At 44.8% G+C, this 12,720-nt stretch overlaps 2 protein-coding genes across 6 annotated transcripts in view; one reads left to right on the top strand and one right to left on the bottom strand.

Moving 5' to 3' along the window:
• LOC128340181 (acyl-CoA (8-3)-desaturase-like) overlaps positions 1-12,539 on the bottom strand; it is a 49,477-nt gene extending 36,938 nt beyond the window's left edge. The window contains exons 1-3 of one of the 5 annotated variants that reach the window (XR_008313510.1): positions 12,049-12,539; positions 5,218-5,328; positions 4,022-4,219 (exon numbers count right to left, since the gene is read on the bottom strand). Coding sequence is in view for 4 of the 5 variants with exons in the window: in XM_053285026.1 (XP_053141001.1) it covers positions 4,022-4,219; positions 5,218-5,328; positions 12,049-12,306 (567 nt within the window). In the remaining variant the exon portion in view is untranslated. Of the gene's footprint in view, positions 1-4,021; positions 4,220-5,217; positions 5,329-11,738; positions 11,792-12,048 lie in introns of those variants that run through there. The other 4 variants (XM_053285026.1, XM_053285028.1, XM_053285030.1 and 1 more) reach the window with 4 other exon arrangements.
• LOC128340182 (acyl-CoA (8-3)-desaturase-like) overlaps positions 1-12,720 on the top strand; it is a 221,798-nt gene that overhangs the window by 53,881 nt on the left and 155,197 nt on the right. The window lies entirely within an intron of this gene.

Here is a 12,720-nt window from a genome sequence, read left to right as displayed (position 1 = left end):
GAAGTCATCAAAAGATGACTTTTAACTGTCATTTTCAATGATAAGGTGATTTGGTGGTGCCACAACCACATTCCATATCCAAAAGTTAATATGTCTTGTGGGGGACCCACAAATCTCTACATGTGGAAATGTTTTATTTTACTGCATGGGGGTGAACTCACAAGAATGCTAAATCTCAGGAAAATGTAGCATTGTCTGTAAAAAATGTAGATGTCTGCATCCTAAGATTAGATCTGTTATTTAAATGAATAAGTTAACTCCAGTCTCTCTGCAGTCCCCTGCCACATGCACCTCTCTTATCTACCCATTTTCTCTCTAGCCTTCTTTCCCCCTCCTTCCTCAACTGCTCCCTCAGCTAAACATCCTTTCCTAGGCCTGTCAGTTCCCTTGTTGCCTACCCAGGCTCCTGCCTAATTTTGCTTTTTCTATGCCTCTTTACCTAGCTCCTTCTGCAAGATCTGAGCAGCTTATAGAGACTTTCTCTCTCTCCCTCAAGCCAGACCTCCCTATTCTCTTTCCATCTCTTTCTTTTCTAGCTTTTTCTCTTTCTTTCTTTCTTTCTTTCTCTCCCTCTCTCCCTTCAAGCCTGCTCCATCCCCTTTTCCTTTTTCTATCCCTCTGTGTCTCTCTCTCAAGCCAAGCCTGCCCTATTCTTTCCCTCTCTTGCTTCTCTCTTTCCTTCTTATAAAAGCCTGTGTGGTGAAGGATCAAATTATAATCTTCTTATCAAAAATTAAGAGAAAAACTTCTCTAATTTATTTCCTTAGAAGTGCTCCGTGCTAAGTGTGATGATTTGGCAGAGGTAGAAAGGAAGAACAATGCATTTTATTATTATGTATTTTGTACAGATTGTATTGTATTTATTTTATTAGAATTTTTAATTCAATTTATTTTACTTTAAATTAATCTTGGCCAGAACTTCAAAAATTAAATTTTGATTAAATTCATTTTAATTAATTTCACTTTAATTTGATTTAATTAATTGATTGATATTCAGTGTTACTTTAATCATCAGCACCCTAAAAATTGACCTTGGCCCCCATAAGCTGAGTCACAGTCAGTTTTGGCCCCCCAGGTCATTTGAATTGTGCACGTGTACGTCTGTAGTATAGTACTAATAGATAAACTTGAAACCTCTTTACTAACTGCTGGTCTGGGAAACTGCACATGAAGAATGTAGCGGTCCTTGAAAATTACAGAATCATTAAGGGTGTGCATGGAAACGGCTGGCCCAGTTCGGTCTGGTTCGGTCTGGGTGTGTGTGTGTGTGAATCACCCAGGGCCATGCCAGGCCTTGCAGAAGCCATTTGCGCATGTGCGGTGGCCTCCAAAATGGCCGCAGCGATGATGGCCAAAAAAGAGGGTCCGGATGGGCTACGGCAATGATTTGAGAGGCCAGCAGGGGGAGGGGGGACCTTTGCAGACCCACCTGCAGCCCAAAGGAAGCCCCTCAAAGGGGCTGAAGGTTAAAAATTTATTTTTATTTTTATTTTATTTTTTAAAATGACAAACTTGCACGGTGGTTTGGTTCGGGTCTGGATGGGACCAGGAGGGTGTTTCAGTTCGACCCCAAACCCCCGAAGTGTCAGACCGGTTCACACATCCCTAAGAATCATAATGACATACTATGTAAATCGTGTGTGTGAGTGAGGGCTTGGACATCTATAATGGGAAAGGTTGAGAGCACAACACATGTCTCTTGCTTCACAATTCTCACTCAGACCTTCTGGATTGCAAACTTGACCTCCCCCCACCCACCCCGCCCGCCTTTCTCTCATTCCCTATACACTACAGTGTATGTATATACAGTGTATAGTGTGTTCATACACTACAGAAGGAAAAGCCACCAATTTGATTTCAAACAGGACAGCAGAAAAAGACAATGAGGCTCTTCTCACGATTGCTGAGAAGAGCCTCTACGACCAGCCAGTCTGCTTGGGGAGGCCGCAGCAGCTGCCCACATGACTGCCGGCTCCGTCACAGAGCCGGCTGGGGCTGGGGAGTTTGGGGGCCGCGTGGCCCCCGGAAGCTCCAGTATGCCCTGTACGAGTGCACAGGGCATACTGGAGAGACCCCCAAGGTTATAAGAGAGACCCCCGAAGTATAAGGTTAATACCTCAAAACAGATGGTAGTGGTAGCCATAAATCTTTTTGTATTTAAAGCAAAAAAAAATTCCTTTCCCTTTTGATTCAAATAAAATAGCACCCACTCTGGAACCTGCTGTCCAAAATCACTGTCTCCCTTTGGTAAAGGAAAGGTTGGTTTTCGTGGTAGAATTCAGGAGTGGGTTACTATTGCCTTCTGCCACACAGTATGAGACAATGCCTTTCAGCACTTTCCTGTATCGCTGCTGCCTGATATAGGAGTTTCCCATATTCTGGGAAGCTATGCTGGCCTTGGGCCGAAATAAACAAATACATACATACATACATATTTATTCTGGGAAGCACGCCAGCAGGGATTTGAACCAACAGCCTGCTGCTCTCTAGGCATGTTGCTTCCCTGCTGAACCATGAGGTGGCTATTCCCTTTTGATAAGGCTACCCTTATACACTAATTTTCTGGGATGGGTGTTATACCCACAATAGCCTTTGGCTCAGCCCTTACACGGTTACTGAAGTTTCTCAGTAAACCCCTTAGCTCATCTCACCTGGTTGAACCATACTCTCTTGCAAAATGGTGCTTTTAAATAAATATATACTGTAGGCCTGGTTCACACAAACATTTGAATCTAGATTTAATGTGAATTTCCAACATTGGTGTGATTGTGACCCATATTCAACTCAGATTGTGTGAACCAGGCCTTTTTTTGGTGGTGGGCGGGGGGGGAGAGAAACCTTAATAACTAGCAACAAATTGACTTTGCTTTCAGCAGCATGGTAGCAACCTGAAAAATACATCCTAGCAGAAATACTAGATTGTAGGGTTCATATGAGTTTTACCACCCTTTATTTAAAATCAATTCATACTTAATATTGGAATATGTGCTGGAAAAAAGGATGTTAAACGACTTGCAAAGCAAAAACGTAATCAATGGAAATAGAATTTTAAAAATAGTAAACAACAGGAAAATGTATCACCAGTCAAAGCCATTAGGGAAAAATCCCAGGGACCTGATTAAAAGGAGCCTTACAGCTTTTGAATGAAAGCAAAGAGGAACACTCCCAGAGGGTGATCAAGGCCAGCTGCTAAGGGTAGCTGTTAAAATGGCAGAAAGATAATGGGAATAGGGCATGGTTTGAGGCATGAAGATAGTAAGTGGATTGCTACTGGAAGATGAGTCCTACTCAGGCAACATGCTGAATGGTATATGCTGTGTACAGCATACACAGGTACAGTTATTCACAGGTTAGGTTGAGCACAATGTCTGAATAGGGCTACAATCTCCAGACTTGACTTCTGCAATGCGCTCTATGTGGGGCTGCCTTTGTACATAGTCCAGAAGCTTCAGTTGGTACAGAACACAGCGGCCAGGTTGATCTCTGGGTCATCTCAGAGAAACCACATCACTCCTTTGTTGATAGAGTTACACTGGCTGCCAATAGGTTTCCAGGCAAAATACAAAGTGCTTGTCCTAACTTATAAAGTCCTAAATGGCTTAGGCCCTGGGTATCTAAGAGAACGTCTTCTTCATTATGAGCCCCACCGCCCACTGAGGTCGTCCAGAGAGGTCTGTCTCCAGTTGCCGCCAGCTCGGCTGGTGGCCAAACGGGGACGGGCTTTCTCAGTTGCTGCCCCGAGACTATGGAATGTGCTCCCTGCTGAGATACGATCCTCCCCGTCTCTGACAATTTTTAGAAAGCATTTGAAAACCCACCTCTTCACCCAAGCTTTTTCTGTTCTTTAAATTTTAAGGTTTTAATTCACGGTTGATTTTTAAATTGTTAAATTGTTTTAAGTTTTTGTATATATTTTAACTTGGTTTATACTATTGTTAACCGCCCAGAGACGAACGTTTGGGGCAGTGTACAAATGTAATAAAAAAATAAAATAAAATAAAATAAAATAAAATAAAATTACCATAGACAATGTCAGCATCACTGTGGCAATAAGGAAAGACATTACAGATGTCCCAAAGTACCACAGGACAAACCAACCAGCAGCACGCAGCAGTAAGATGTGCAGGAGCAACACGATAAAGAAGAGGGAGTTGGGCTTCAGGAGTCCCAGTTTCTTGGCAGTGGTTTGCAGCTCCCGGAATTCCTTTACTAGCAATTTCTGCAGAGAGAGCCAACTTTTGCTTTAAATATGCATCATAGTTGCCTTAGAAATCAAATAAGTTTCATAGGAACACAGGAAACTCTAATGAATCAGACCACTGGTCCATCTCACTCAGTACTGTCTACAAGGTTTCAAGCAAGAATCTTTCCTGTCCTTAGCTGGAGTTGCCAGGGAGTGAACCTGGAGCCTTCTGCAACCAAGCAGATGCCCCATCACTGAGCAACAACCCCATCATCCCCTAAAGTGAATATCATACAGGAGACAGTGCTTACCATAGTCACTGTAGTCACCCATACAAATGCAAACCAAGCTGAACCCTGCTTAGCAAAGGGGACGTGGTTAGACACCTATCAGCACTGGGTTAGTTTTCACGGCTGTATGTGGGACCTTTAACCAAAAGAACCATGTGTGCATCTTACCCTACTTAAATAGACCTCAGGCACATAGTTAGGTGAGAGTAGGCTTGTGTTCACCCCTCTGCCCAGCGGAGCAGAGTTGTGAATGACAGCCATGCTCCTGCATGTGGTGTCACATGCAAGGGCCATGGTCAGCAACTGGAAGGGCCGGCACGGCTCTTTGGAGCTCATTTCCCTGCTGGCTTAATTGTTGGCTGGGTATTTTCTCTGTTCTCTCCCTTGCTGGAGATTGGGGGAGGGGCAAGGGACAAGCCAGGTGGCTCATCTGGGTGGCTCAAGTTCTTTAAACCCATCCGCCCAATTATAGCTCTGCCCCTGGTAGACCTACTAGAGTTTGATGCATGTATTTATGTATGTATTTGCTTTTCAGGTGAACCTCCCAAAGTGAAAGACCATTGGGCCATTAGAAGAAGCCCATGGATGATATACTTCTCAGTCCTACTTCACTGAAAGCAGGAATTCCTTGATACAACACGATGTACCTTTGTAGGCTCTTCTATGCAATAATTAAGGATTATCTTTTGTCCAAAACCACCCATCCAATTTTTATTCCAACTGAGGATTTTAAGACAAACTTACATTTTTGTTGTGTTCAAAGCTGGGTTGATCAGGTGCCAGTTCTCCAATCAGAAGTGACTTCATGTGCTTCCGTACCAAAGTTTTGTCTTTGTGAAATGCTTTGAAAGGATCCTAAAGCATAAAACATACAAAACCAAAAGAATGAAATAATAAGGAACAAGAAAAAAGGATATATGTTTCCATTACAAGCCCTCCTGTGGGTGAACATCACATGCCAGCAGCTATGTAGCTGAGAGGCACTGCGATAAATCACACCAGTTTGATTTGATTTTGCAGATGGTAAAATAAAGCAAGATAGCTTCCTTTATTTTCTTTTGGAAACTAGTGAATTAAAAACTGATTGCCAACAGTGTTCCCTCTAATTTTTTCATCTGTATGTAGAATGAGTTTTGTTCTGAGCAGCAATATCAAGGCCTTGCGTCTGAATGGCAATCAGAGTGGAGCCTTCCTAATTCAACCAGACTGGGATCTAAAATTAACTGAGTAGACATCAAATAACGTGTGTGTGTGTGTGTGTGCACATGCACACGCCTTAGAGGGAACACTGGCTGCCAACCCATTCTGGTGAAGAACCAGAAGTGACACCTGATGGGCTAGAATGGTTGGATACCACATCTGACTCTGGAATCCAAATGTGGGACTGGATGGTCTGGGTGTGACACTGGCACCAAAGTAGAATCTGGTGACCGTGGCTGTTGAGTCTCCTCAACTGGAGGCATGGTAGGTACCAAAATAACTGTTTGCTTTGAAAACAGATGGTGTGCCCTTCAAAAGCTCTCCTACTGTGTAGTAGGCGGATGGAGGTAATGGCATAGAACCAAAGACCTCAGTGTCGAAGGTGGTTCTGAGTGTCAGTACTCTCAAGACCAAGGTTGGCTGTTGCAAGGAGATTGGGACTGAGTCAGAGAGCGCCTAAAGTGTGGTGGTCTAGAAGGTGAATAAGGATCATGTCCATAAGAATCGCAAAAGTGGCTGCTATGATTTCATTTGTCTAAGTACCGAGATCCTGGATCCAAGCAGAGGGGAGAAATGGGTGCTGCTCTGCTCTCACAGCTTCTACTCTGTGTGAAGAGACACCATCACTACCGTGACGGTGGTGGTCCACCAGCCAGCTAGGCGAGTGGTGGCAGTGGGAGATCCCTAGCAGAAGAGCCAAGCTCCCCTTTCCCACTTGTCATGTGCGCTTCCTGCTGTTGCTGCTTCTCCAGCACTGATTGGCTTCTCAGCATCAGTCTCCTCCCCAAAAGGAAAATGGAGATGACAAGTGCTGCGCTGGGGGCTACAGCATCCGTTTCATCCCCAGAAAAGCACTCTTCACGTAGGGCTGTGCGTTGTTGTTTTTTCTGTTTTGTTTTTGGCCTGAATCTGAAACACCCCCATTTTGTTCTTTGTTCGAAATCAGCTAATCCGAAACACCCCAATTTTGCTCTTTGTTCGGAATTGCAAAATCTGAATCCAAAATGTTTTGGATTTTTACAAATGGCCCCAGGGAAAAACTAGTGGGCGGGGGTGGTAGTGCCCAATGGGTGGAAACTACCACCCATATTTCAGAGGAATTGGGCAAAGGGCTGGTTTTTGGTGAATTTTTGAAGTATAGGATTTTTCCCATAGGGAAGAATGGAGGTTTCAGCAAAAGTATAGCTTCATGTTGTGGGGAAAGGGGTGGCCCAGAGCAGAGTAGGGTGGGTGGTAGTGTCCAGTGGGGGCAAGGAAGCTGCCAGAATTATTTCAAGGGAATTGGGTAGAAGGCTGATTTTTAAAGATATAATGGAGTTTGTGCGTCTGTAAAGTTCTTCCCCATAGAGAATGATGGACATCCATAATTCTTGCCCCATAACTGCACTTGGTGGGCACCAGGGTGGCCCAGAGTGAATGGTGCTGCAGTTCACATAGGGTGCCAACCACCCCCATGGGTTGCTAACCCATGGGGTACTGGGTTCTGTTGTTTCTGAGATGCTTTGAGTGTAGATTCAGATTCTCTGGTAACATATGAGAGTGGATTCATGGTTTGTCATTGAAAATCTCATATGCTACCAGAGAATCTACACTCAGAACACCTCAGAAACAACAGAACCCAGCACCCCATGGATTAGCAACCCATGGGGGTGGTTGGCACCCTATGTGCACTACACCACCACTCTCTCCCGGTCACCCCAGTGCCCCCCAGGTGGAGTTATGGGTCTGCTGAAACCTCCATTATTCCCTGGGGGGGGGCCTTAAAGAAGCGTAAACTTCAACAATTCCTAAGAAATCAGCTCTTTGCCCTATTCCTCTGGAATCTGGGTTGTGGCAGGCACCCCTTGGGGCACTGCCACCCAACCCACTGTTTTGCCCCTCAGGCTGCCTTTCTGCCCCAAATCTGCCCCAAAGACATTTCAACTTCAGAAATTCTTTAAAAATCAGCCCTTTCCCCAATTCCTTTGGAATCTGGGTGGCAGCAGGCACCCATTGGGGCACTCTTCTGCCCCTAAAGCCCCCTTTCTGCCCCCAATCCACCCCAAATAACATCAACATCACACATCATCAACAACAGAGCTTTGGAACAAAAATCAGGCAGATTTCCAAAGGTCATGCACATCCACATCCTCCCCCTACCCGAAATGCAATTGATCTACACACAATAGTGTGAAACAACAACAATGAAATGCACACTGCCCCACTGGCCAAAGAGGGTAAACGCACCCTGCCCCACTAGCCAATGAGGGTAAAATTTACCCTTACATTTGCTTAAAAGGAATAAGGAGGCAATTGCCAGCAGATCAGCTAATGCTTTTGCTGGCCAATCTGCGGTCTGGAAGGGCTGGAAATTCAAACAGATGTCAAAACTCAAAATGGAGACTGAAGGAGAAAGACTTTTTGCGATTGCAAAATGGAGTTCCAAAACAGCTGAAACAACAAAACGTTTTGTATCTGAAACAGGGACATTTTGTTTTGGCCACAAAATTTTCTATTTTGAGCATTGGGTGTTTTGTTTTGGCTACAAACAGCCGAAATGGCCTGTTTTGTGCACAAAACATTTTGTATCCGAAATGAAACACACATCCCTAGTTGGTGCTGATGTGCACCTTGACAGCTGATTCTTACCCAGCACTGCCTAACAGCCTATCTAGATGCCTCATGACATCCACAACCTTTGCACCAGGCAGGCAAGTCACCAGGCAGGCAAGTCACCGTGTTCTGAGTTTCATCGCATCCTCCTAGTCAATTAACATAAGTAATGGCATTTCAGCCTCTCTGACAGAGTTTCTGGCAAGAATACTGATGCTAACAGGGACATTTTGTTTTGGCCACAAAATTTTCTGTTTGGAGCATTAGGTGTTTTGTTTTGGCTACAAAACAGCCGAAATGGCACAAAACATTTTGTATCCGAAATGAAATGCACATCCCTACTCTTCAGGCAGGAGATGGGTGACAAGAAGCCTATTGTTGTGACAGGAGCAGGTTCAGTGGTGGAGCATGCCCCAGGAGGTTTTTCACACAGGGCGTTTAGCTCGCATCTCCTTTGGAATGGACAATGTGTCATGAGAGTTCAGCAGAAGGCAGCCATTATAGGTTATGACTACTTTATTGTGTTAAAGGAAAAGACAAGTTCAACAAGAAGTATGGGCAGGAAGTAAGAAGGGACTCAGCCTTGGGTCAGTAAACTCACTATGTTTGCAAGCACACTATTTACAAGCATGAGCTCCTTCAAGAATGGGCAGGATAAAAATGTAATGACACCTGAGGATTACATGTAAACTGTACTGAGAATCCAAAAGGCATTTCAAGTCAAAGACTTACTAACATAGGCGGAACTGGGGGGGCAGGCAGGGCACGTGCCCTAGGCGCCCCTGAGGTGGGGGTGCCATGCCATTTCCTGCCACCCCCACCCCATTGCCCACCTGCCCAGACCCAGGGCCCCTCAGCCACTTGCCTCCAGCTCCGGCTGATCGGCAAGGCCTAGGATCGGCAAGGCCTGCAAACAGCAGAGCTCTTCTTTGCCCGCCTCTCAGCTGATCAGTGGGTGGGCAGGGCTTCCAGAGAGGCCTCTGAGTAGGCCTTCCTGAAGCCTATACTCGGCAGGCCCCAGCAAGCCAGGAAGGAGGAAGCAGGCAGAGTTCTCTGTAGCAGCAGCAGATCCTCTGCCCAGACCATCCAGCACAGCTTTTGCCAGGTAGGCTGTGAATTCCTTTTTGTGGTCCCCCCACCCCTATAGGAATCTGCTTGCCATAGGGCTTTGATATGGGGGCGGGGCGAGACTGAGAAGTCTCTGAAATATTTAATTTAAAACAGACTGAAAAATGTGCTGGCTTTAAAAACAAAAACTATCTAAAAAGGCGTATAAGTGGCTTGTTTCAGGGCAGAAAATTACAAAAACTTCTGGAACAAGTATATTTTATTTATTTTCATTCATTCATTCATAAATGCACTTATGTTCAAGTTGTTTTGCAACCCAGAAGGTCTGAGTGAGAACTGTGAAGCATGTGTTGTGCTTTTATTTTATTTTATTTTATTTTTCTTGTGTGTGAACTGCTCCCCAATAACTTGCAGGGACTTCAGGGTAAATCTTGCCAACGTGTGAATGCAGCACCTCCATTCCAGAGGAGATGTGTGTTAAAGGGCTTTAAAAGCCTCGTGTGAAAACCTCCTGGAATCAAACTTTACTGAATTTGTTCAGAATTCTGAGAAAACAAACATAGGCTCACCCTGCATAGTTGAAAGTCTCCTTTGCTAATCTGCAGCGAGGGGGCCATTTTAATAATTAGCGTTGCTAGTGTGTTCTAGGCATTAAAAGTAGCATAAATATATAGTACTCAATGTATATCACTATATACTGTGAAGTGTGCATGTGTGTATTCAGTGAAATGTATTTCCAGGCAGCATACTTATTTTGAAATATCAGACTCAAATCCTTGGGGGCCTGGGGTGTGTGGAGGCCCTCGACTTTGAGGGGCTGGGGGCCCATTTTAAAATCTCATCTTGGCCCATTCCAACCTTGCTATCCCCCTGGCGGTCACTACACATAGGTTGCTGCACAACACCTGCACAGAAGAAACTTCCATGTAGAAAATGTGTCTCTTGTAAATTGACCCTGGATTTTCCATCCATGACTGGGATATCTGAGAGTTAGAGTCAATAATAATGCAAATTACAATGATTTCTTAGTCTGGCAGGGACTGGTTTTGGCCCTGGCAGAACTTGGCTGTCTGCTCCTGTTGCAAATTCCTCTGTCTAGTGTGGCAAACTAATGTATCTTACTCCCTCCTGGTGTCAAAGTAAGCACTGGTGAGGTAAATGCACATATACCACATCATGAGCCAACAGTCATCATAAGACAAAGGCTAGCAGGAATCATTCACTGGTTTATAGACACACACACACCCCACCACCTTCTTCCCCTACTTTGCTAGTGGCTATTTGGGCAGGTGATCCTCTAGGACAAAGTCATGTTTTTTAAAGAATGAGATGAGACAGAGAAAATGACACTTGGACTCCACGCATAACTCCTGACTGTTGTTCTAAGTCTTTTACAGAGATGGCTCATGTTTTCAGGTTTTGATCAACAACCATGTCTAGATGGTACAGTGTTCCTTTTAACAGGGATTTCCAGATATTGTTGACTACAAGTCCCATTATTCCTGTTTGGACAGGGGCGCAATTTCAGTGCTTGCCCTAGGCGCTATTTTCCCTAGTTACGCCTCTGCTTACTAAGCAAATGCCAGCTACCTGGTACTTTCTGTATAGAAGGCACTATTTTGTAAGTAACATTTTTTGTTTTCCAGGATTGCTTCAGGTTTGGCATTCATTGGAGTGCTATCACACAACCATCCAGGAATCAGAGTTTCTTGCTTTCTTAAAAACCAAAGATACCAAAGACCATAGGGCTTGGCCATGCCCTACTGCAATTTATTACTGATGATAAATGAACTGTATTTAAAAGTATTAAAGGACTGAGAGTGAACCCGAGCTCCTTATTATTCCTTCTTACTTATAGAAAAGACATCCCAACAAAGGACAGGAAATTAGCATTTTATATGATGACTGCAACATGAATATTATTTGCACAATCTGAAGATCTGACAGAACCCCAAATCTGAAAGAGTGGAAACAAAGTTGTTTGAATTAAATGGGGGCATAGTCAGTACAACCAGTGACTGGTTTCTATGACTGGTTGAGTCAATATCCTGTCTCCTATACTTCAATGTTGTAATGAAATCTTGACTGTGTGTGTATACACACACAGAGACATAAATATACATATACATGTACATTCACACACACTGCCCTTCCTAAAGTGCCTCAGGCTGGTTTACATTAAAATCAAAACCACATACTAGAACAAATTTTTTTAAAAAACACATTTAAACCAGATTAAAACTCATTAAAATTAAAAGTAAAACTAGATATCATTGAAAGCCAGGCTAAAAATATGGGTCTTTAAGGCTCTCCTGAAGGTGTCAAAGGACGATAATCCACGCACACATATACACATGCAGACATGCATATGGAATCTGCGGCAATCTTATGAGGAAGTCACTCACATTTCCCATGGGTGGGATTCCCTATACTTGGTAATGTAGAAAATAAATGTATTCACCAACAAGGGTAGTAGACCACATTGCCTAAGTTGACCATAATTCAATAAGCCTGGGAATGAAAATGAAAATCCGCAGCAGGCACCTGAGGGCCAATCTATCCCCATCGCACTCTCGCGGATTTCAAACACGATGAAGAAACAGGAAAGAGCGCGTTTTTGTAGAGTTTGGACTTGTGCGGGTGGAAAACCACCACACTCCCTCGCAGATGTGGCTCCTAATCGAGCCTGCCCGTCACACACAGACCCTTTCTCACCGTGGCGTCCTGTCCTGCATAGTGGCTGATCACGCGGGAGCCCCCTGGGTGTTTCTTGTAGAACTGACCGATGTCGTACACCTTCCGGTCAATCACCAGCCACCGGTCCCGAGGTGGATGTTTCTGGCCCGTGCAGAGCTCAATCTCTTCCCAGGTGAACAGCCGTGGGGCAGAGGAGACGTTTGGATCGGGCACCCCATTGCCTTCCACCGCCGGTATTTTGCTCCAGAGTTCTGCTTCGGAGTTTGCTCCAGTCATCTCCACTGACGGATGAAAGAGCAGAGCAAGTGACGTCGGCACTGTCCTTTTCAGCACCACACGTCGGGGCGAGGAAAAGGGGCCGGTTGCCACCACCTTGTCGGCACTCTATTGGATAGCAGGCTTAAGCAGCACTCTCTAAAGATCACAGTGGCGACAGAGACCAGACGAGAGGTAACGGGTGTCGCGTCTGCTCAGCTTTCCAAGACGGGAAGAAAGATTGGCGATCTTTCTAAAGATTGGGAAGACTGGGGACAGGCAGGGGGCGCTCAGGCTCCTGACTCTTCCTTCAGTGTAACCACCAGCTGGATTTCCATCAGTGAACACAGCACAATACCAGCTTCACAGGATCTCATTAGGACCTCTTCTCGCCTTCCAGAGGATCTAGGCATCCCAGCGGCCAGACCCAAGAGT

The sequence above is a fragment of the Hemicordylus capensis genome, chromosome 1 (assembly GCF_027244095.1).
Source record: "Hemicordylus capensis ecotype Gifberg chromosome 1, rHemCap1.1.pri, whole genome shotgun sequence".
Taxonomy (NCBI): domain Eukaryota; kingdom Metazoa; phylum Chordata; class Lepidosauria; order Squamata; family Cordylidae; genus Hemicordylus; species Hemicordylus capensis.
The sequence above is the reverse complement of the archived record's forward strand: the minus strand, read 5'-3'. Positions and strand labels throughout refer to the sequence as shown.